Genomic DNA, 25,677 nt, shown 5'->3' with positions numbered 1-25,677 from the left:
TAGCCTAGTTTGACTAGTAACCGAAAGGTGAAAGATTGAATCCCCGAGCTGACAAGGTAAAACTCTGTTGTTCTGCCCCTGAACAAGGCAGTTAACCCACTGTTCCTAGGCCATCATTGAAAATAAGAATATGTTCTTAACTGACTTGCCTAGTTAAGTTAAATAAAGGTAAAATACAAATAAAATATCTTAACATTTGTCGGAAGGATGGATAAGCAACAGTAGTTCCGGTGCTTTGGTTTTGCATCACTAGTTATTTGGACGTATCAGGTTCTCAGGTTTGGGTGGTGCTTAATTTGCGGGTGGGGATTTCAAGAAATGAAAGGGGCATCTGACACAATTACACAAGATTTTGTTCTGCGTTTCTGAGATTAGGGATGAAGAAAAATAATTTTGTCAGATTTCTTCACATCTAACATTAGTTCAAATAAAGCATAGTATGAAATTCCGTGAAGATGAAACAAATGTCCTCCCCCAAAAACTTTTTGAGAGAGCTTAGAGAGAAGCTTAGAGAGAGTGAGCTGGGTAGAGAACACATTGTGACAACGCAATCGTCCTTGAGAGTAGTTAGGTTATCCCACGGCTCATCCAAAATCATACACAATGCACAACGAACACGGCATGCACACACACACACGTACGCAAATACGCACACACACACACACACACACACACACACACACACACACACACACACACACACACACACACACACACCATCTGTTGGGTTTTCATCAGGATAATCAGCTGTCTGGATTCCCCTCCGTAGACCACATCTGGCACAGTACTAAAGTCGACCTCAACCTACAGGGAGCAATAATTAAAGGTATGTTAATGACAGTAATAACCATGTCAGTGTACTCCTTTCATATCCCAGCAAGGAAAACTGTCTAATTCTATGTCTCTAGATGATACGTCCTGATCCCGTGTGGCTCAGTTGGTAGAGCATGGCGCTTGCAACGCCAGGGTTGTGGGTTCAATTCCCACGGGGGGACCAGGGTTCAATTCCCACGGGGGGACCAGGATGAATATGTATGAACTTTCCAATTTGTAAGTCGCTCTGGATAAGAGCGTCTGCTAAATGATTTAAATGTAAATGTATCGATATAAATCCCCTGCAATACCTACTCCTGCCACTAGCTGTTTAGCATTCTTTATAACTAATGATTTACTAAATACTATACACAAGTTTTTGCTGAACCCATACCCTTTTGCTCAATAATCAAACATCTTAACGTTTTGAAAATGTGTCTGTACCTTGGAATTGTGTAGATTTGTACACTTCCTTAGTATCCCTCACATAAGAGTGTTATGTAAACGAATGTTACTCATTGACTGGTTTTACCTTGAACTCAGGGCATCAACACTATCAGTCAAAAAATGAGTGTGTGCTAAATGTACACCTCTCTCTCTCCACTCAAAGTCCATGCTATGTGTGGATGGGAGCCGGAAGTGTCTGAAGACGTGGAGGTGTTAGCAGAATGAAAGGTCAAGGGTCACAGACAACAGCTGACTAAGATGATAGTGGCATATGCTGACGGACACTAGACATTTAACCAGAGATGCCCCCACCAACCCACCTGTGGCCACCTGAATGAATATGGTTTTGCCCCATTTCAAAACTAACAACAATTAATAATCCTATGCTGTAATAAACAACCCATTAGTCATATTGCTTAAACTGATATCAACAAAGTTAGACATATTTACTTAATATATGTTAGTGAATATTGTAGTAAGGTCATTTCCGATTTGTTAAACAAATTGACTTTCACTATGAACGTGACTTCAAATAGGTAAAAGAACATTGGGAAACCCTGTAATTACTTGCATGTACCCTTGTCACATCGGACCTTTGCATCCCACGAGGATGTGGGAGACATCTCCATGTGACTCGGCACGTTTTTTTTCTCCAGGAATCCCAAAGAATATACCCCACACTATCTCCCACCTCAAAATCAACCAATGAAAAGGTTCCACACACTAGGTTGCGTGGCACTATCTCACTCCCTCGTGCTAGCTCTTAACTCTATCTATCGTCACCAGCTTTGATTAACTCTAAACTCCCCACCAGACTGCAGCTGCCAGACCTGTTTGTGGATCATGCATACCAAAGGAAGTACAGAATGGTAAATGTTATTTTCTTCATCATATTTTACACATCAGACAATATTTCCAGTTAAATGGATTGGTTTAGCATAAGCACAACTTTGATCCAGGGATGACAGTGAATACACACATTTCGATTTGTTTCCATTAAATTATGAAACAAAAATGGAATTGTTACATACATTTAATAAGTTTGTTTAAAACAAACATAGTAGCAGTCATAAAGACCTTTAGAGGGACTTACTTAGGAACATTTCAAAATGTGAATCTGAGAGGACTAAACAGGCACAGACAATCATAGACTGCAGGTTAGCAGGGTATTATACGATTCATTCTTGCTTTTCAATAAATACACTGTTTTGTTAATACATTCAGAGGGGGCCTATATCAGAACAACTTACAAGTCAGGTCACATGCTGTGCACTCAGTGAATACAAGAGGCTAAATTGGATTTGAATTGTAATGTTAAAATACCACTCAGGGGTTGACAATCTATGGAACAATTGCTTTGAATATGTTTCCTCAGGTCAGACACCCCATTTCAAAAGAGCAGTGAGATCTCCTCACTTATTTCAGTTATTCCTCCTGTCCCTCGACGGATTTAGTAGTTGGAGTTATTCCTGTTTGATCATAATGAAGGAAAATGAAACTGTTCGCTACACGGATTTGTTGCATTGTAATAAGGTGTGCACTTCTAATTTTATATTTATATATTGAGAGTTTGTGTCACTGGTCTACACACAAAACCCCATAATGTCCAAGTGGAATAGTGTTTTTAGACAGTTTTACAAATTCATTAAAAATGAAAAGCTGAAATGTCTTGAGCCAATAAGTATTCAACCCCTTTGTTATGGCATGCCTAAATAAGTTCAGGAGTAAACATTTGCTTAGCAAGTAACATAATAAGTTGCATGGACTCACTCTGTGTGTGCAATAATAGTGTTTAATATTTTTGAATGACTACCTCATCTCTGTACCCCACACATACAATTACGTATCTGTAAGGTCCCTCAGTCAAGCAGTGAACTTCAAACACAGATTCAACCACAAAGACCAGGAAAGTTTTCCAATGTCTCACAAAGAAGGTCACCTATTGGTAGATTTGTATAAAAAAAAGCAGACATTGAAAATCCCTTTGAGCATCGTGAAGTTATTAATTACACTTTGGATGGTGTATCAATACACCCAGTCACTACAAAGATACAAGCATACTTCCGTAGAGGAAGGAAATCGCCCCATGAGGCCAATGGTGACTTTAAAACAGTTCCAGAGTTTAATGCCTGTGATAGGAGAAAACGGAGGATGGATCAACAGCATTGTAGTTACTCCACAATACTAACCTAACTGACAGAGGGAAAAAGAAGGATGCCTGTACACAATAGGAATATTCCAAAACATGCATCCTGTCTGCAACAAGGCACTAAAGTAATACTTAAAAAAATATTGCAAAGCAATTCACTTTTTGTCCTGAATACAAAGTGTTATGTTTGAGGCAAATCCAATACAACACATTACTGAGTATCATTCTCCATATTTTCAAGCATAGTGGTGGCTGCATCATGTTGTGGGTATTCTTTTAATCGTTAACGACTGGGAGTTTTTCAGGATAAAAAAAGAAACGGATTGGAGCTAAGCACAGGCAAGATTCTAGAGAGGAAACCTGGTTCAGTTTGCTTTCCACCAGACACTGGGAGAGGAATTCACCTTTCACCAGGACAATAACCGAAAACATAAGGCCAAATCTACACTGGAGTTGCTTACCAAGAAGACAGTGAATGTTCCTGAGTGGCCGAGTTACAGATTTGACTTAAATCTACTTAAAATCTATGGCAAGACCTGAAAAGGGTTGTCTAGCAATGATCAACAGCCAATTTTAATTTTGAAAAGAATAATGTTGCACAATCCAGGTGTTCAAAGCTCTTAGACTTACCAAGAAAGACTCACAGCTGTAATTGCTGCCAAATGTGCTTCTATAAAGTATTTACTCAGGGGTATGAATACTTATGTAAATTAGATATTTCTGTTTGTAATTTTCAATAAATGTGCAAACATTTCTTTAAACATGTTTTCACTATGTCATTATGTGTCACGGATCCCCCCGGAACTGTCATTACGCACACCTGGTCCCTATTCCCATTTGATCAGTAACTGTATAAGTGTGTCCTTGGTTCACCATTGTTCTATCGATTATTGTTCCAATGTCCGTTGGTTCGTGTGAGTACCTGTGCTATGTTGTTTTGGCTTTCGTGCCACGTATATTGTGCAGATGATTACGGGTCTCGTCCCGTGTGATAATCATTGTGCTATTGTGTATTTATTCGAGGTACTCCTCGCTCTTTTGTTTGGGTTTCTACCCTGTGATTGTATACGTGTTTGTTTGGTCTTCGTCCCCGTGCCTTTACATGGCACGCTATAATTTGGGAAATAAAAACCCCTATTACGCATTCCTGCGCCTGTCTCCCAATCCCTTTATACCAACGTGACATTATGGGGTATTGTGTCCAGATGGGTGAGAAATATTGAACCATTTTGAATTCAGGCTGTAACACAACAAAATGTGGACTAAGTCAAGGGGTGTGAATACTTTCTGAAGGCACTGTAAACAAAGATCTAAGTAGATATGTTATCTCGTCTTCCTTGCATCAATTTTGATAATAGAGAATATTGTTCCTAGAAGGATACAGTCAGTATATTCTTTATCTATTGCAAGTGTGTTTTATTTCTATCTAACCAATTATGAAGTTGAGCTATACCTAACTCCGTTTCCTAATTCAGTTAACTACCCAATTTAAAATTGACCGCTTGTCACTACAACCTAGGGACTTGTGCTAAAAGGGATATAAAAGGTGTTAGACAATATGGCGAAGAAAAAAAAAACATAGCCTATCAGAAGATATGCTGGAACTATTACCATATTGTTCACACCAAATCCTGTCATATCCATATTAAATGTTGAGTGGTAGGGACAAGGGGTTCATTTGGAATTAAGCATGTGTCTCTACATCAGGGGTAGGCAACCATGGAGACGCGATCACGTCTCTTTTTTTATTTGTGGGAATGGTTGGGAACAGATTTCTAAAATTAAACACTTTTTTAGCCAAATTCCTGGGGATTTTACCGTCTTTTTTGTGGGCCACCTGTTGCCGGTCCCTGCTCTACTGTCACGTTCCTGACCTATTTATGTTAGTTTTTGTGTGTTAGTTGGTCAGGACGTGAGGTTGGGTGGGCATTCTATGTTATCTGTTTCTATGTTGGTTTTGGTTTGCCTGGTATGGCTCTTGATTAGAGGCAGGTGGTTTGCGTTTGCCTCTAATTAAGAGTCATATTTAGGTAGGGCATTCTCACTGTTTGTTTGTGGGTGATTGTCTCCTGTGTCCGTATGTTATGTTCGTACCACATAGGACTGTAGCGTTTGTTTGTTTCGTTTTCGTTTCGATGTCGTCTGTTACCTGTACGTAAGTTTATGTTTAGTTATGTAAGTTTATGTTCAGGTCTCGTCAACGTCGTTTTGTTATTTTGTAGTTTTGCAAGTGTTTGTTTCGTTTCGTGTTGCCATCTTTTTCGTTGTTTAATAAAGATGGCTTATTTCCCTGAAGCTGCGTTTTGGTCTGAGGATCCTTCTCTCCTCACCTCGTCCGAGGATGAGGAGAGTGTCACCCGTGACAGAATTACCCACCATAGGACCAAGCGGCATGGAAAGCGGCAACAGGACCTACCTACACAGGATTCATGGACATGGGAGGAGATACTGGATGGTAAGGGGCCGTGGGTTCAACCGGGAGAATATCGCCTTCCTCGTGAAGAGCTGGAGGCAGCTAAAGCCGAGAGGAGGCGATATGAGGAGGCAGCACGGAGACAAGGCTGGAAACCCGTGAGTACAACCCAAAAATTTCTTGGGGGGGGCCTTAAAGGGAGTGTGGCGAAGTCAGGTAGGAAACCTGCGCCTACTCCCTGTACTTACCGTGGAGAGCGAGAGTACGGGCAGACACCGTGTTACGCAGTAGAGCGCACGGTGTCTCCTGTACGCGTGCATAGCCCGGTTCGGTACATTTCAGCTCCACGTATCGGCCGGGCTAGACTGAGCGTTGAGCCGTATGTCATGAAGCCGGCCCAACGCATCTGGTCACCAGTGCGTCTCCTCGGGCCGGCGTACATGGCACCAGCCTTACGCATGGTGTCCCCGGTTCGCCTACATAGGCCGGTGCGGGTTATTCCACCTCCCCGTACTGGTCAGGCGACGGGGAGCATAGAACCAGGTAAGGTTGGGCAGGCTCGGCGTTCAAGGGAGCCAGTACGCCTGCACGGTCCGGTATTTCCGGCGCCTCCTCCCCGCCCCAACCCAGTACCACCAGTGCCTCCTCCACGCACTAGCTATATGGTGCGTGTCTCCAGCCCTTTACCACCAGTGTCTAAACCACGCACCAAGCCTCCTGTGTGTCCCCAGAGTCCTGTGCGTCCTGTTGCTGCTCCCCGCACTAGCCCTGAGATGCGTGTCCCCAGCCCGGTGCCACCAGTCCCGGCACCACGCACCAGGCCTACAGTGTGCCTCAGCCGGCAGCAGTCTGCCGTCTGCACAGCAATGACTGAACTGCCCGTCTGCCAAGCGCCATCTGAGCCATCCGTCTCCCCAGCGCCATCTGAGCCATCCGTCTCCCCAGCGCCATCTGAGCCATCCGTCTGCAATGAGCCTGCAAAGCCGCCCGTCTGCCATGAGCCTGCAAAGCCGCCCGTCTGCCATGAGCCCACTGAGCCGTCCGCCAGACAGGAGCCGCTAGAGCCGCCAGCCAGACAGGAGCCGCTAGAGCCGTCCGTCAGAGAGGATCTGCCAGAGCCGCCAACCAGACAGGATCTGCCGGAGCCGCCAACCAGACAGGATCTGCCAGAGCCGCCAACCAGACAGGAGCAGCCAGATCAGTCAGCCAGCCATAAGCAGCCAGATCCGTCAGCCAGCCATGAGCAGCCAGATCCGTCAGCTAGCCATGAGCAGCCAGATCCGTCAGCTAGCCATGAGCAGCCAGATCCGTCAGCTAGCCATGAGCAGCCAGATCCGTCAGCTAGCCATGAGCAGCCAGATCCGTCAGCTAGCCATGAGCAGCCAGATCCGTCAGCTAGCCATGAGCAGCCAGATCCGTCAGCCAGCCATGAGCAGCCAGATCCGTCAGCCAGCCATGAGCAGCCAGATCCGTCAGCCAGCCATGAGCAGCCAGATCCGTCAGCCAGCCATGAGCAGCCAGATCTGTCAGCCAGCCATGGGCCGTCCCTCAGTCCGGAGCTGCAGTCCCTCAGTCCGGAGCTGCAGTCCCTCAGTCCGGAGCTGCCATTCATCAGTCCGGAGCTGCCCCTTACCCTGGAGCTGCCCCTTACCCTGGAGCTGCCCCTTACCCTGGAGCTGCCCCTTACCCTGGAGCTGCCCCTTACCCTGGTGCTGCCCCTTACCCTGGTGCTGCCCCTTACCCTGGTGCTGCCCCTTACCCTGGTGCTGCCCCTTACCCTGGTACTGCCCCTGATCCTGGTACTGCCCCTTACCCTGGTACTGGACCTTAGTCCGGAGCTGTCCCTTAGTCCGGAACTGCCCCTTAATACAATGGGGTTAATGTGGAGGGGGGTCGTTTGGAGGAAGCCTAGGAGGTGGTTAGGTACTGTGGTGACGTGGGGACCGCGACCAGAGCCGGAACCACCACCGTGGTTAGATGCCCACCCAGACCCTCCCCTAGACTTTGTGCTGGTGCGTCCGGAGTTCGCACCTTGTGGGGGGGGTACTGTCACGTTCCTGACCTATTTATGTTAGTTTTTGTGTGTTAGTTGGTCAGGACGTGAGGTTGGGTGGGCATTCTATGTTATCTGTTTCTATGTTGGTTTTGGTTTGCCTGGTATGGCTCTTGATTAGAGGCAGGTGGTTTGCGTTTGCCTCTAATTAAGAGTCATATTTAGGTAGGGCATTCTCACTGTTTGTTTGTGGGTGATTGTCTCCTGTGTCCGTATGTTATGTTCGTACCACATAGGACTGTAGCGTTTGTTTGTTTCGTTTTCGTTTCGATGTCGTCTGTTACCTGTACGTAAGTTTATGTTTAGTTATGTAAGTTTATGTTCAGGTCTCGTCAACGTCGTTTTGTTATTTTGTAGTTTTGCAAGTGTTTGTTTCGTTTCGTGTTGCCATCTTTTTCGTTGTTTAATAAAGATGGCTTATTTCCCTGAAGCTGCGTTTTGGTCTGAGGATCCTTCTCTCCTCACCTCGTCCGAGGATGAGGAGAGTGTCACCCGTTACATCTACATGGTGTGTAGTCAGGAAGTCTATTTAAAAATAATTACCTGAGTGTCATCTCTCCTAGCTGTTGCTCTTTTGAAGACTACAATCAGACGACAGAATGGCTTCTGAGCCGGACGAGACACAGGCCTAAGATCGCAGTGGTGTGTGGCTCCGGCCTGGGCCTGCTCGCCGATGGTGTTACCAACAAAGAGATCTTCCCTTACGCAGATATCCCCAACTTCCCCGTCAGCACAGGTGAGATGAAGTCACTGTCACGAACGTATAATGTGTCATGATAATATTGATATGAGACTAATGGTAGTATAATGTGGTCTTTACCCAGCAAACAGTGAACTTTCCTACAATGTTAAGAGGAAGTTCCAATGGAGTCTTAATTTGGTTAACATCCAATGTTAGCATGAAAACTTCCTATGACTGCTTTTAAAATGTTCCGGCAAAACCTACTAACATTCTTGGAATTCAGAAGTAACCAGAAATTGTTTGCTAGGTATAAACTGTCAATCTATACTACCCCCCCCCCCCCCTCACTCACACACACACACACACACACACACACACACACACACACACACACTTTGACAAATATAATAGGCAACGCCTCTCTGTAAACATCACCTCACCCCAATTAGCTTGTTCACTGATTCACCCAAACATCAGGTGAACCTGTGTAGTGCTCTTAATTATGCCTGCACAGCAGAGGAATTTACATTTTCCCTCAATGATTCCATTGACACACCATTGCAGCAGCTAAGTAGTTTATTATTTACTTGCTGAAATGCATTTGGGATTTCTGTGTGTCTTTGTCAAAATGTCGCATGGAAAAACAAACCATGACCAGCTGGCGGGAAAATGAACTAAGAATGAATAACTACGCCCCATGAATAAAATAGTATAACTAGAGTAAAAATAGGCCCTAATATCTGCCACATGGAATTCTTATTATGATTTCATGGACATATTTAAATATTCATCATGTGGAGGTGAATATAAAATGTCTGCATAAGCGCTCAAATGTTCACTTTCCTATTACTATTAGAGTAAGGTGGGTCTTTGCAGAAAAGCCGTAGCCTCCTGTCTAGTAACCAGCTTTTGTTGTGTTTTTGGACAACAATAGCATCATAAATAAACAAATGTGAAGCCTAGAAAGAACATTATTTGACAATGTTGCCTTCATTAGACAGAGCTGACTTTTTAAAAATTATCTTCAATTCAGGTTTGGTTTGTGTTGCAGTCTTCCCAATTATATTCTAGTTAATTTAAGCTTGTCAGAGCGAAGCCCATTGAAAACACTAATCGATGTTCAGTGCAGCATTAGACTTCTCGTTTTTTGGTCAATTACATGGAGAGCATAATGATTGGCAAACATTCTAAATGAGTGTGATTTCAGACAGTACTAATATTGGTGTTTGCCTGTGAACAGGTGCTATGCTGTGTGAACCTGTAACAGCGAACAAAACCCCAAAAATTGCCTATCACATAACCTGTAAAAACAAAAGGGCCAGATTTAATCAAATCCACACAACAAAACACATAGCAGTACCCAAATAAAGGCTTAGATAACCAGTACGATAGTGCATCCTTAGAAATACATGATTTGCTTGGTCACTCACACCAAATCTTTAGAAAATGACATCCAGTTACGCTCATTAAAACAAGTTAATGCAGCAATGGAATGGATTCTGAAGTAACTTCAATGGACAGAGTAATAACTGACACCATCCTCCCCTTAAACTTCCCTTTGCCATCCGTCAACCTCTGATGGAGGAGAAGAAAGTCACTTCCCTCAACAGTGTTGTAATTATTCAGGTCCTATCTCACTACGCAGCACTTTTCAACAAATCGCCTCTGACTTAACTCAGGGTCAAATTAACATAATCTCCGCACCACCGAACACAACTCTGCTGTAGTCTCAGCCATCATCCCCACTATAAAGAAGGGTACTAAACAGACAATGATAGTTGACATTTGTCAGCGGATGACTTACACTTTTATTTCAATAGCACAGATACTGTTCCTACACTGCATGCTCTCCTGAGTACTACAGTGCATTCGGAAAGTATTCAGAACCCTTGACTTTTTCCACATTTTGTTACGTTAAGGCCTTATTCTAAAATTAATTAAATAAAATGTATTCCTCATCAATCTACACACAATACCCCATAATGACAAAGTGAAAACTGTTTTTTAGACATTTTTGCAAATGTATTGTAAAGGTTTTCTTCCAGGGGTGAAGGAGAGGACCAAAGTGCAGCGCGGCTAGTGTTAAACATGTTTAATACAAGAACAAGTGAAACACTACAAACAACATACAAAATAACAAATGTGCAAAACCGATACAGACCTATCTGGTGCAGAACACAAACACAGAGACAGGTAACAAACACCCACAAAATCCCAACACAAAACAAGCCTCCTATATATGAGTCTCAATCAGAGACAACGACTACCATCTGTCTCTGATTGAGAACCCACACTAGGCTGACATAGAAACAGACAAACTAGACACACAACATGGAATTCCCACCCAGCTCACGTCCTGACCAACTAAACACATACAAAACAACAGAAAACAGGTCAGGAACGTGACATGTATTCAAAATAAAAAACAGATACCTTATTTACGTAAGTACTCAGACCCTTTGCTATGAGATTCGAAATTGAGCTCCGGTGCATCCTGTTTCCATTGATCATCCTTGAGATGTTTCTGAAACTTGATTGAAGTCCACCTGTGGTAAATTCAATTGATTGGACATGATTTGGAAAGGCACACACCTGTCTATATAAGGTCCCACATTTGACAGTGCATGTCAGAGTAAAAACCAAGCCATGAGGTCGAAGGAATTGCCCGTAGAGCTCAGAGGCAGGATTGTGTCGAGGCACAGATCTGGGGAAGGGTACCAAAAAATGTTTGCAGCATTGAAGGTCCCCAAGAACACAGTGGCCTTCATCAAGACTCTTCCTAGAGCTGGCTGCCTGGCCAAACTGAGCAATCGGGGGAGAAGGGCCTTGGTCAGGGAGGTGACCAAGAACCCTATGGTCACATTGACAGAGCTCTAGAGTTCCTTCGTGGAGATGGGCAACCTTCCAGAAGGACAACCATCTCTGCAGCACTCCACCAATCAGGCCTTTATGGTAGAGTGGCCAGACGGAAGCCACTCCTCACTAAAAGGCACATGACAGCCCACTTGGAGTTTACCAAAAGGCACCTAAAAGACTTTCAGACCATGAGAAACAAGATTCTCTAATCTGATGAAACCAAGATTGAACTTTTTGGATGAACGGTGCAAAGTACAGAGAGATCCTTCACCAGAGCGCTCAGGACCTCAGACTGGGGGTGAAAGTTCACCTTCCAACAGGACAATGAACCTAAGCACACAGCCAAGACAACGCAGGAGTGGCTTCAGGACAAGTCTCTGAATGTCCTTGAGTGGCCCAGCCAGAACCCGGACATGAACCCGATAGAACATCTCTGGAGAGACCTGAAAATAGCTGTGCAGCGACGCTCCCCATCCAAGCTTGACAGGATCTGCAGAGAAGAATGGGAGAAACTCCCAAAATATAGATGTGCCAAGCTTGTAGCGTCATACCCAAGAAGACTTGAGGCTGTAATTGCTGCCAAGGGTGCTTCAACAATGTACTGAGTGAAGGGTCTGACTACTTATGTAAATGTGATATTTAAGTTTTATTTGTAATAAATTTGCAAAAATGTCAAAATGTTTTTGATTTGTTATTATGGGGTATTGTGTGATGAGGGGGAAAAAACAATTGAATCAATTTTGGAATAAGGCTGTAACGTAGAAAAAGTCAAGGGGTCTGAATTCTTTCCGAATGCACTTTATTTAGTCTATGTCAGATTATAAACCAGGTGGTTTGAGCCATGGATGCTGATTGTCTGAAAGTCGTGGTATTTTTAAGCAATAAGGCATGGGGGGGTGGGGTATATGGCCAATATACCACGGCTAAGGCCTGTTCTTATGCACGACGCATTGCGGAGTGCCTGGAGACAGCCCTTAGCCGTGGTATATTGGCCATATATCACAAACCCCCGATGTGCCATATTTCTTTTATTAAACTGATTACCAAATTAACTAGAGCAGAAGTTTACATACACTCAATTAGTATTTGGTAGCATTGCCTTTAAATTGTTTAACTTGGGTCAAACGTTTTGGGTAGCCTTCAACAAGCTTCCCACAATAAATTGGGTGAATTATGTGGACTTGCCAAAGCTATAACTTGTTAACAAGAAATTTGTGGCGTGGTTGAAAAACGAGTTTTAATGACTACAACCTAAGTGTATGTAATCTTCTGACTTCAACTGTAGGTCCCATTGTATGTACAGTTGAAGTCGGAAGTTTACATACACTTAGGTTGGAGTCATTAAAACTAATTTTTCAACCACTCCATAAATTTATTGTAAACAAATTATAGTTTTGGCAAGTCGGTTAGGACATCTACTTTGTTCATGACACAAGTCATTTTTCCAACAATTGTTTACAGATTGTTTACAGGTTATTTCACGTATAATTCACTGTATCACAATTCCATTGGGTCAGAACACTATGTTGACTGTGCCTTTAAACAGCTTGGAAAATTTCAGAAAATTATGTCATGGCTTTAGAAGCTTCTGATAGACTAATTGACATCATTTCAGTCAATTGGAGGTGCACCTGTAGATGTATTTCAAGGCCTACCTTCAAACTCAGTGCCTCGTTGCTTGACATCGCGGGAAAATCAAAATAAATCTGCCAAGACTTCAGAAAAAAAATTGAAGACCTCCACAAGTCTGGTTCATCCTTGGGAGCAATTTCCAAATGTCTGAAGGTACCACGTTCATCTGTACAAACAATAGTACGCAAGTATAAACACCATGGGACCACGCAGCTGTCATACTGCTCAGGAAGGAGATGCGTTCTGTCTCCTAGAGATGAACGTACTTTGGTGCGAAAAGTGAAAAGCAATCCCAGAACAACAGCAAAGGACCTTGTGAAGATGCTGGAGGAAATAGGTACAAAAGTATCCATATCCACAGTAAAATGAGTCCTATATCGACATAACCTGAAAGGCCGCTCAGCAAGGAAGAAGCTGCTGCTCCAAAACCACCATAAAAAAGCCAGACTACGGTTTGCAACTGCACATGGGGACAAAGATCGTACTTTTGGAGAAATGTCCTCTGGTCTGATGAAACAAAAATAGAACTGTTTGGCCATAATGACCATCGTTATGTTTGGAGGAAAAAGGGGGTCGCTTGCAAGCTGAAGAACCCCATCCCAACCGTGAAGCATGGGGGTGGCAGCATCATGTTGTGGGGGTGCTTTGCTATAGGAGGGACTGGTGCACTTCACAAAATAGATGCCATCATGAGGAAGGAAAATGATGTGGATATATTGAAGCAACATCTCAAGACATCAGTCAGAAAGTTAAAGCTTGGTCGCAAATGGGTCTTCTAAATGGACAATGACCACAAGCATGCTTCCGAAGTTGTGGCAAAATGGCTTAAGGACAACAAAGTCAAGGTATTGGAGTGGCCATCACAACGCCCTGACCTCAATCCTATAGAACATTTGTGGGCAGCACTGGAAAAAGTGTGTGCGAGCAAGGAGGCCTACAAACCTAACTCAGTTACACCAGCTCTGTCAGGAGGAATGGGCCAAAATTCACCCAACTTATTGTGGGAAGGCTACCCGAAGCGTTTGACCCAATTTAAAGGCAATGCTACCAAATACTAATTGAGTGTATGTTAACTTCTGACCCACTGGGAATGTGATGAAAGAATAAAAGCTGAAATTAATCATTCTCTTTACTATTATTCTAACATTTCACATTCTTAAAATAAAGTGGTGATCCTAACTGACCTAAGACAAGGGAATTTTTACTAGGATTGTGAAAAACTGAGTTTAAATGTATTTGGCTAAGGTATATGTAAACTTCCGTCTTCAACTGTATGTACATGCAGAGAGTATTTCATTACAGCAGTAGCATTAGATTTCTCTAGGACTCTCTCATGCTTGAAGTATGAACAACACAAATCGGACATCTTCTGTGAATTTAAACATGAATAAAACATCAAGTCACAGTTTTTATTTTCTAACCCTACATGAGACATGCTGTATCACTAACCTTCCATGACAGAATATGCTTGTGTTCTGTGTCCTTCACAGTCCCGGGTCATGAAGGGTGTCTGGTGTTTGGTATTCTAAAAGGCAAATCCTGCGTCTTCATGCAAGGCAGATTCCATCTCTACGAGGGCTATTCACTCTGTAAGGTAAGTCCAAATACAGTATCTGACCGATGAACAGGTAATAATATATGCCATTTAGTAGATGCTTTGATTCAAAGTGACTTATGCAGGGATACATTTGACATATATGGTTGGTCCCAGGAATCAAACCCACTACCCTGACATTACAACATTCATGCTCTACCAACTGAGCTACAAACTGAGCTACGAAGGACCCCATACATTTAGAGACTCCCAGTACCATGACGAAGACTATATCTATATTATTTTGGTATAGGCCATATTTTAAACATCCAACATTAAGACATTTGCTTTACACTACTAGTCTTTCTACTCTTTTACCTTGCTGCTATACACTTTCCTTTGAGATCAGGGAAACATCACATCAGATTATTTTAACCATCAATATCCCTAGCCTCCATGGATTCAACCCAGTCCCTGCTCATCTATAACCCTTACACATTCCCGCTACGGCGACACCGGATGTTTTGAAATATTCATCACCAGTGTGTGCGCTGTGCTTATATTAGCCATCATAAAGAAGGAAAAGAGTGAAACGAAATGGGTCCTTTCCTTTGGAATGCTAAAAACTCTCCATTGTGGCTCAACAAGGTCATGTTAACTGAAGGAGAACTCCTCCTATTTGTATAACAGAGAGGGGCTGGCATCTCCGGCCTTGGCCCATTAACTTTATCTGTCACAATCAGGAAAGTGGGAGGCAGGAAGACGATTGCTGAAACCAGCCTGGGAACTGCTGACTCTGCACAAGGCTGTATATTTTAACAAACACAGTTTAGGACAGGGTCGCCACTGATCTGGGCCCTGTTTCTTAAAAATATCCCTTGCAGCAATGAGGTCATTGTTGGGTCATTTGGTGTGAATTTGAACAAAATGTAAATGAAATGTAGTATTTTTCAGAAACTAGTACAAAGAAATGTCATTTAAGAATGAAGCCATTTTCTCAAACCGTTTGTAAGGATATTGGGCCAAATGTTGAGTGGATGAAAGGTATGTACCAGCAGGCGTTCGCCTGTGTTGTGATGCTTGTCTTATTTGTATATAAAAGTATTTAAAAGCAGCAACTTTCTGTATGTAGGTTTTTGCTTGGTCAAAACTTACAGCCCCAATCAACCAGTCAATCAGCTGTAGCACTGCATATTTATGATGTCACTCCAGAGTTAAATGAGTCCTTTCCTTCCACTGTTTTGGTTAATAACCTGTTAAGGCTGGGGGCGCTGTTGTCACTATTTATGGTAATCGTGTAATTTTTGAAACGGCTTCCTACAAAATTCTTGATCGTACAATATGCATATTATTATTATTATTGGATAGAAAACAGTCTATAGTTTCTATAGGAGTTGAAATTTTGTCTCTAAGTGGAACAGAACCCATTCTACAGCAATTTCCCTGACATGGAGTCAGATTTCAGAAATTTTGGCCACTGTTCTGGAGTCAGTTTTAAGGCCAATGTTATTCCTATGAGTATACGGACACTGCTTACGTCTTCCCCTGGATGCCTTTACGTGATGACGATTTGAATGGGGTCGATTGCGCAATCACAGGCACTATAAATTAAAAAACCCTGTAGCTAGGAACTCTTTTCCAGCTGCGTCATGCGCGTGGAGGACACCGACCCGCACCTGTTCCAAGCATTAGTGTTGGGAGTAATCTTTCTCCGGTCATGTTAAGACTCGTTATAGGAGTTAAAAACATCATAAGGTAGTTAATTTAAAGCGTTTTATAGCAATTTATATCCGTTTAGTGCGATTTTGGGACATTTATTTCTGAGACGCTGTGAATCTCTGGGCACGCTTCCAGTTCATCCCGAACGCAGTTGGCATTTCCACATGGCAAGAGGACAGCTTTCCACCAAAAGACGATTAGACCCAAGAAAGGATCCTTTGCCCAAGATACTGATGGAAGAACAGCTCAAAGTAGGACATTTTTATTATGATAAATCGTGTTTCTGTCGAAAAATGTTAGTGGCTTAGGACGCCATGTTTTTTGACGTAGCTTCGCTTGGCGCAAACTGTATTGAAAAGTAAGGATAATTTTAAAAATGTAATTCCGCGATTGTATTAAGAATTAAATTGTCTATCAATCGCTGTCCACCCTATATTTTTTAGTCACGTTTATGAGTATTTATGTATACGAGTAGATCACTGTCTAATATGGCGCACGGACATTTTCTCACCAGCTGGGCTACATTTCTCATTGTCTAACCATGATTTTGGTGGCTAAATATGCACATTTTCGAACAAACTGTATATGTATGTTGTAATGTGATGTTACAGGGGTGTCATCTGAAGAATTCTGAGAAGGTTAGTGAAAAAAATAATATATTTTGGCGATGTTTACGTTATCGCTCTCTTTGGCTAGAATCAATGCTGGGGTAATGTTTGCACATGTGCTATGCTAATATAACGATATATTGTGTTTTCGCTGTAAGACACTTAGAAAATCTGAAATATTGTCTGTATTCACAGGATCTGTGTCTTTCGATTAGTGTATGCTGTGTATTTTTACGAAATGTTTGATGATTAGTAGTTAGGTAAACACGTTGCTCATTGTAATTATTCTAGTCCATTTGTGACGGTGGGTGCAATTGTAAACTATGCCAGCTACCTGAAATATGCACATTTTTCTAACAAAACCTATCCCATACCATAAATATGTTATCAGACTGTCATCTGATGAGTTTTTTTCTTGGTTAGGGGCTATAAATATCTTAGTTTAGCCGAATTGGTGATAGCTACTGGTGTTGGTGGACAAATAAAAGATGGTGGATTATGCTAATGTGTTTTTAGGTAATAGATTTACATCTTTACATATTGTGTCTTCCCTGTAAAACATTTTAAAAATCGGACATGTTGGCTGGATTCACAAGATCTGTGTCTTTCATTAGCTGTATTGGACTTTAATGTGTGAAAGTTAAATATTTAAAAAAAAATTTTTTTTTGAATTTCGCGGCTCTGCCTTTTCAGTGGGGGTGGGGGGGGTGTGCCGCTAGCGGCACCCTAGTCCTAGACAGGTTTTAAGACAGCATAAATGTAACCCTCTCTAGACCCTCTAGACCCTCAGGACCCCCTAGACCCTTGGTAAAAGGCTAAGGAATCTTCTGTTGTCCGGCGTGGCGAGAGAAATTCTCAGAGCAATTACGACATTGACAACATGACATGATGTATTAGAGTCAACCATCATGGCTGCCGGACACCGGCACATAAGTGAAGCACAGGCTTTTTGGGCTTTCACTTAGGGTCACCACATTGTACCTGTCAATCAATAGCACTAGTAAATACCACATTGCTCATTCTCATCCTTTGATTCTGACCAGTCCAGACAATAATTTGTTCCTATTGACCTAGATTGCATTGGATGGATAAAGTATAGACATATTGTATAACAGTCTATGAGAACAGCAGGAGACAGTCTAAAGATGTGTAATTATGATGAGATATCGAAGCAGCATTTCTACCTCCCAGGTGCTAGACAGTAGACATGTCATCATGTTCTCATTGACTGTGACAACAGAGGAGGGCTTAGGTTGTAGCCTCGCCATTGGACATACAGAAGTATCTTACACCGCAAGAGGCTTTAGTGACAGTTTATAGGGAGACAGAGAGAACAACAGACCAAATGCTGCCCTCTAGATCAATGTCTTATCACCTATGGGCTGTTTCTCAATTCTGACCTCCACAATATTGTTTTCACCTGTCAATTCTCTTCAGATCAGAGTGGATGTAGGATAGGACCCAAAGGAGAGGAAGTAACTTTACACTGCTGAGATGCAGCCCATAGGTGAGCAATGTCATGGTTAGGGTTGCAAAGGGACGGTATATTACTGGAAACTTTAGAAGTTTACCATTAAACTACCAGAATTGTGGTCTCTTTTAAGGATTTTATGATATCTGTCACAAGGTATCTAGTGGCACGTTTGGGTACTTCAGATTATCACAGGTGTCTGTAACAATCTCTGGCCCTCTGTCTGGCCTTGTCACATAATATGATTTTACAATTTAAAAACAATTGAATGACAAATCTGTAAAACATTATCCTATATATAAACCATGAACTTAGTGTCCCGTGTGGCTCAGTTGGTAAAGCATGGGTTGTGGGTTCGATTCCCATGCGGGACCAGTATGAAAATGTATTACTGTAAGTTGCTATAAGAGGGTTTTAGCATGAAATATAATTTAAAAATGTTTTTACAAACTTTTATTAATTTTATTATGTCAATATGTATTTGTTGTCAAGCTGGTTGCAGTTGTGAATAAAGTAAATAGTTGCAGAATTAATTGAAAATAATACCATTGTTGATTAGATGCTTTTTTCACTCAATTGGCTATTTTCTCTTGAACCATATGGTCTATCTACTAGAAACTCATGTACAATATCGACACAGATATAATAAATTAATAATTTATATAAATATTTTTTTGTTTGTTTGTTATTCAAGTATAAATTACCAAAGTTCCAATAGATTGCCATTGATTTTCTGTTAATTAACAAAATTACAGAACATTTCGGTAAATTACCGGTAGCTTTCCAACCCTACTCATGGTAGATAGGTTTCCTATCTTGAGGGCTGACTGAACATGCAGCAAAACGTGTAAGGTGTTAGAGAAGAACAGGTGTGATTACAGTGGATGTTGGACCGCTTTCCTATGGCTCAGTACACCAGACAAGGCGACAAATCGATTTCTGCTAAATTTACCCCAGCACATGCAACCGATACAGCTGTGGTTTCAGCCTGCCATCTGCCCACTCCCTGTCTCTTTCTCTCATTCTCTCCCTTCTTTTCTCTCTCTCTCTTTCTTCATTTCTCTTTCCCCCACCACCACCACACAATCTCCCACTCTCTACTCTCATCTCCAGACACCTCTCCATGTCTTCCCTGTTCTGCTCCCTTTCTTTCCCAATGTTATCGGACAGCAGTCCAGTATGTGTGACAGGGACACCAGGGTGTCCATACACTCCATCAGCCCAGGGACACATCCATGAGTCATTGTATCTGACACATCCGACACCAACATCACACCACTCTCACAAGAGTTTACATAAAGACAAAACAAATACAGAGATGTTGCAGCGAGAACTCAGTCAATATCTAGAAGGCGTGGTGATGCTACTAGTTTGTTACCAATTTTAGATTTCCCTTTTAATACACTTTATTTTATGATACACTTTGTTCCATGGGTTTTGACATCAAGTGCCTGGTACATAGCAGAAAAGCAATATGGTTTTGCTTTGTTGAATCGCACTCACACAAGCGCTCTCTCCCTCCCTCCCCTTGATTTGCAATCAGGGTGTGAGCTGTTATCTCTCTCATCTCAGTGTGTCGGTAGGAGATGCATGGCAAGGTTAATTAGCTGGCTTGCTTCGTTAGCCCTGCCTGATCTCCTCTCCCTCTGTGAGTGGTGCCTTTCATACAAACTGCTAGCATGCAGCTGGAGTTAGCCTTGGCGCTAGTTCTGTATTGTATAGTGGCTGTTATTGGAGCATGATGAGTGTTATTGGCATGCATGTTTAATTAAGATAAGCATGCATAAACATGTATACACGTTAAAAAAATAAAATCACATATCCTATGCCACACACAAATATACATGCAGGTGAGGCAAGGAAAGACACAGAGGAAGGGAGGGATGGAGGCTAGAAAGGTGATCTGGCATTGAAATATATTCACCAATTGCCACTGCTAGCTTGCAAACTGACAGAAATGTGCATTTTCATGAGTCACTGTACACTCCACACACACGCGCACACATGCACATGCAAACCATGTTTATGGATGTTGCACTAGTGATGCCGTATGTATGTGTCTGTCAGTGGTCTGACTTACAAATGTAGGATCTTAATTTGAGTCAGTTTTCTACAGCAGGAAAATAATTCTGCAGCAACAGGAAATGTGAATTCTTATGCGGATTATAATTAATGCAAAGAGCAAAAATTGGACAGCACTCTGGTGAATAAACTTAAATGAACATATGTTTATTGCCGCACTCAAATACACTACAAGTTTTATATTTCAGGAAAGTTCTCCTGCAACAGGGTGATCAAATTAAGATCCTACATCTGTAGCCTATTGGGCATTTCTATATCAAGAGAAGTGTGTGTGTGACAGAGTTACAAGTCGTGGCTGCATGCTTCTAGCAGATTGTATGCACATCTTCTGTATTGCTGGTGCTGGAGATGACCAAGAATGGTCCAAGAGAGAGAATAATACAAACATTTTATGTCTCATTTCTCCTCTTCCCCTTAATGGTACAATAAAGTGTTGGTAGCATTCTCTTCGCCTCTCTCGTCCTTTCCTCTCTTCTATATGTATCTCTCCCTCCCTTTCTCTCTAACTCCCTTTTCCTCTTCACTCGTCCACTCCTTTCTCCTCTCCTCTATACTCATATAATTCTCTTGTTTTCTCTCTCTGACTCTATCCCCACCTATATTTCTCTCCTCTCCCTCTCCATCCCCCTCCTGTTCTCCCCCAGGTCACATTCCCGGTGCGGATCTTCAAGCTGTTGGGCGTGGAGACCCTCATTGTGACTAACGCCTCAGGGGGCCTGTGTCCGGACTTCAAAGTGGGCGACATCATGCTCATTAAGGACCACATTAACCTGCCAGGCTTCGCCGGCCAGCACCCTCTGTGCGGCCCCAATGACGAACGGTACAACCAGAGACAGGGAGACAGAAAGATTGAGGGAAGAAAGGGGAGACAGAAGTAGAGAGGGGGGATAAGGGGAGAGGGGTGTGGGAGGGCACAGCACTCACTGTGCAGCTACAATGATGAACGATACAGGCAGAGAGATGGAGAGAGGCAGGGAAGACGGACAGAGAGAGGGATGGGGGGAATAGGCGGGGGAGAGTGGAAGTGATGGAGGGAGAGTCAAGGAGAGAGAGTGAAAAATGTAGTATAGTCTGAAGCACAAAGGTGGGAGGAGAGATGGAAAGAGAGTTGCAGTCAGTGAGAGAACTGAAATAATCCCGGAGAGAGGAAGCACGGGGAGGGAGAGGGGAAGAAATACATACTCTTCAAGTAATCTATCTAGCTCACTAGGTTACATGGAACCTGTAATACATATTTTCCCTTTACAGCTAGGAGGTTGTAGATTAATGACAAATATACTGTATGTTGAGTGTAAGTGATTTCCAAGCATTGTGCTCAGAGAGCTTCAGGTAACTGCCAAAATAATGGAAACACTTGAGTAAATGAGGAATACAAAGTATATTGAAAGCAGGTGCTTCCACCTAGGTGTGGTTCCTGAGTTAATTAAGCAATTAACATCCCATCATGCTTAGAGTCATGTATAAAAATGCTGGGCAGGCTATTATTTTGGCTACCTTGGCTCTGCTCCAATAGGATGACAAAGACCCCATCCGCCGGGCACGATTGGTCGGTCACTGAATGGCTTGATGAGCATGAAAACGATGTAATGGCGGTCTCAGTCACCAGATCTCAACCCAATTGAAAACTTATGGGAGATTAAGGAGCGGTGCCTGAGACATCGTTTTCCACCACCATCAACAAAACACCAAATTATGAAATTTCTCGTGGAAGAATAGTGTCGCATCCCTCCAATAGAGTTCCAGACATTTGTAAAATCTAAGCCAAGGTGCATTGAAGCTGTTCTGGCTCGTGGTGGCCCAATGCCCTATTAAGACACTTTATGTTGGTGTTGCCTTTATGTTGGCAGTTGCCTGTATTCTCTGTATACTATCATAATACTGTATTATATTACAGTATTATTCATATTATTAATAGTAGCAGATTATTGGTAGATTAGGAGAGATGCATTGCAATAGTATTTGCTCCATATGTCACATCGATAAGCCAGTAGTGATTGGCTGTGCTCTGCTCCAGGTTTGGGATTCGGTTCCCCTGCATGTCAGATGCCTACAGTAAGGACCTGAGGAAGCTAGCTCTGGATATCAGTCAAGAGCTGGACTATACCAACTTTGTGCGGGAAGGGGTGTACTGCATGGTGAGCGGCCCCAACTTCGAGACCATCGCCGAGGCACGCATGTTGCAGGTCTTGGGGTGCGACTCTGTGGGTGAGTGGAGACAACACAGGCCTACGGGCTACAACCACGAACAGGTTTTCATCACCAGAACTGGCTATGACTTGAGCAACAAATTACAGTTAATGTTAGGAAATGGTTCCATTGAAGTTTAAAGGAACAGTAGCTAGATATTTAATACAACTTGTGTTTCAAAATGCTGTATCAAGATCAAGCATCTACTCAGGAAGGGAATGTTTTGTCAGAGAGCCAAGTGACCACCAGCCACAACATGGTTTAACAACGATAGAAACACAGACGAGGCTTGCTCACTCTCCTTTTCCCCTTTTTAGTTCATTAACACGGCTCTAATTGGACCTCCCTCGTAAAAACACCCACGCTGGGCTCTTCAATAAATGATGGTGCTAGCTCTGCTAACAGAGCCGACGCATGCTAATTAGCTTAGCGATTAGGTCAACAGATAGACCAACAGGCTGCTACATGCTGTGATGCTAATTGGTCTGATGATTTGATCCAGGATCAAAATACAACACTAACAAATATCTGTTACAATGTACAGTGGGCAGAACTAACGAATGACATCTTTCATTATCCACTCCCCCTAAGAACATGTATTTTGCCGACTTGTTACCTTAAGAGCTTGTTGTTGTAGCCAAGCGATGACAAAGTAAAGCCGTTTTGGTTCCTTGTTTTGGTGACCTATTGAGTTATTACTCCTGTGAGTGTATTATTTAATGTGAGAGTCCAATTCAGGTCTGCCAATCCATATTTTTTTATGTGGTGTTTTTTCTTTACCATGCTTGAGTTTCAGCTTAGTGGAGGCTGTGTTTGAGTGAGTGAGACCTTTGGCTTAATAAGTATTTTTGATTCATATGCTTTTTGGTTATGCCTGTAAAACATGTTTTGTCATTGCATTCGTACAGTATGTGCCTGTGTAAGTTGTATCCATGTTTTTAGCATGGTTTCAATGATATGTGAGATCTGGCCTGTGTTCCCATTAAATACTAACACGGGAATGGGACCAAAGCTCAGGGAATGGAACCAAAGCTCAGGGGGCAGTACACAGAGGGGGGTATTAAGGATGCTGAATAGTATAACCACCTCTCTACACACACACAAGCACACAAACACACAACCATGACCCAGTGCCACCCAGATATTTTGCCATTTTCTCACTCCCCCCCCCCCCCCCCCCCCCCCCGTCTCTTTCGCTTTCCATCCCCATGAACCTGCCAACCTCCGCTCCTGTCCCCGTCTGCACTCCCCACCCTCTTTCCTCTTCCCCATAGGCATGAGTACGGTCCCAGAGGTAACAGTGGCCAAGCACTGTGGCCTGAGGGTCTTTGGTCTCTCACTCATCACCAACAAGGTATTGATTGACTTCTCTTATTGCTGTATATTATTTGATGTACCATATCTGCACACACTGTGAACAGCTCAGCGTATCTATTCTGTCATCTGTTGACTAGTTATCGAGTATGGTACCGGAGCATCTTAATGTATTCTTATTATCATTGTGAAGGTCTCCCTGGACTACAGCCGTGAGGAGAAGGTGAACCATGAGGAGGTCCTGGAGATCAGCAAGATGAGGGCGGAGCATCTGCAGATGATGCTCAACACACTTATCGCCCGCTCCCACCAGCTGGACGAGGGCATCAATGTCAACTGAAGGAGGAAGGGGGATGGAGAAAGAGACAGAGAGACATACTTTAATGTTGAAGCACACTCTCTCTCACACACACACAGACATGTGCACACATGTACATATCATTCACTGTGAATCTTTACAATAAACAACCACCCATGACGAAAGAATTTAGTCAATTTTCTAGTTTAATAAAATGTTCTAAAGTTGTTGTTTTTTTAGACAAGAACCAGTCTGTTAAAAAATGTAAATGCTTATTTGATGATAGGGCACTGACATGAGAATATGTAACGCTCCTATTTAACATCAGCTGAAGGGGTGCCACTACCAGTTGTACAACTGAACACCTTCAACTGAAATGTGTCTTCTGCGTTTAACCCAACCTAGGTATCCCCCTTTCCCTTTCCTTACCTGAGGAAATTCAGAGAGAGAGAGAGAAGAGAGAGGAGAGAGAGAGAGATTATACATTAATTCCACAAAATGTTTTTCTCCCAAAAATAAATGTGAAAAGCCTCCAACCAGAAAATAGCATTTAATGACAAATAGTGGGGGGAAAAATATGCAGCTGAACTAATGTACAGATGACGGTGCTTTTCTCTTCAAATTCCTCCTGCTATTCAGAGCTAGGGACAGAAAAAACATGTATTAATATAATTATACAGTGCTTTCTTTGTTGTTATCCCCTCACTGTTTAGAACGAGAATCAAGCTATTAATTCGGTGCTTCATTGTGTTTACCATATAACACGAGTCTATTTCATAGAGTTGAGAACTATTTTCATGCTAAACAATTACAGTGTTATGAGTTAGTTTGACTGCAATAACAGTGAGAGCTCATGTAGAAATAATGTTTCTTGTAAGAATTTACACAGCAACAGAAAAAATGTACAGAAAAACTTGGTATCTTGCCAAAGAAAATACTCTGTTCACTGCCTTGCCTTAAAGTAAATCGAAGTGCATTCATCTATAAGAAAACACTGCCATCTTTCACAGGGCTCCTCGGCCAATACGGCGCAGTGGTACCTTCTGCACTGTAGCGATAAGCTTGGAGAACACTGATGTGTTCATAACGAGGTTTTCCCATTGTAAATATATAGATACATATTTTAAATAAACATACAGTAAATATAGATCATAAACAGACTTTAAGTGTGTTTATTTGTGTCTGTGTGTGTTCGTCAGTGCATGCGTGTGTGTGTGAATATTGGGGCGGCAGGTAGACTAGGGGTTAAGAGCGTTGGGCCAGTAACTGAAAGGTCCCTGGTTCGAATAGGTGAAAATTCTGTTCGTCGTGCCCTTGAGCAAGGCAATTAATCCTAATTGCTCCTATAAATTGTTCTGTTCATAATAAAAATGGTGTAAACCAAGGATAAACCAATCTACTCAGGGTCAGACTCAAAGT

General features: G+C 42.6%; 1 protein-coding gene across 2 annotated transcripts; it reads left to right on the top strand.

Annotated features, from left to right (window-relative positions):
- Positions 1–611: 611 nt before the first annotated feature.
- Positions 612–25,414, top strand: pnp4b (purine nucleoside phosphorylase 4b). Of its 2 annotated transcripts, XM_055926120.1 has the most exons (8): positions 612–826; positions 2,075–2,129; positions 8,439–8,611; positions 14,536–14,639; positions 21,104–21,279; positions 22,474–22,664; positions 23,921–24,000; positions 24,154–25,414. In XM_055926120.1, the coding sequence occupies exons 1-8, from the start codon at positions 622–624 to the stop codon at positions 24,298–24,300; spliced, it is 1,131 nt and encodes a 376-aa protein (XP_055782095.1). In that variant the 5' UTR covers positions 612–621; the 3' UTR covers positions 24,301–25,414. The 2 variants fall into 2 exon arrangements, with proteins under 2 accessions (XP_055782095.1, XP_055782096.1); XM_055926121.1 differs by lacking the exon at positions 612–826 and having other exon boundaries at positions 2,003–2,129.
- The last annotated feature ends 263 nt before the right edge of the window (positions 25,415–25,677 follow it).

Source organism: Salvelinus fontinalis, chromosome 6 (assembly GCF_029448725.1).
Source record: "Salvelinus fontinalis isolate EN_2023a chromosome 6, ASM2944872v1, whole genome shotgun sequence".
Lineage (NCBI taxonomy): Eukaryota > Metazoa > Chordata > Actinopteri > Salmoniformes > Salmonidae > Salvelinus > Salvelinus fontinalis.
The sequence above is the reverse complement of the archived record's forward strand: the minus strand, read 5'-3'. Positions and strand labels throughout refer to the sequence as shown.

What these genes read in the sequence shown, in the direction of transcription:
- pnp4b (XM_055926120.1), top strand. Translation starts at nt 622, where the DNA reads ATGCACACACACACACGTACGCAAATACGCACACACACACACACACAC. An exon ending in AGGGCTATTCACTCTGTAAG is followed by an intron (nt 14,640 to 21,103) that starts GTAAGTCCAAAT and finishes GTTCTCCCCCAG; the next exon opens with GTCACATTCCCGGTGCGGAT. An exon ending in CTTGGGGTGCGACTCTGTGG is followed by an intron (nt 22,665 to 23,920) that starts GTGAGTGGAGAC and finishes TCTTCCCCATAG; the next exon opens with GCATGAGTACGGTCCCAGAG.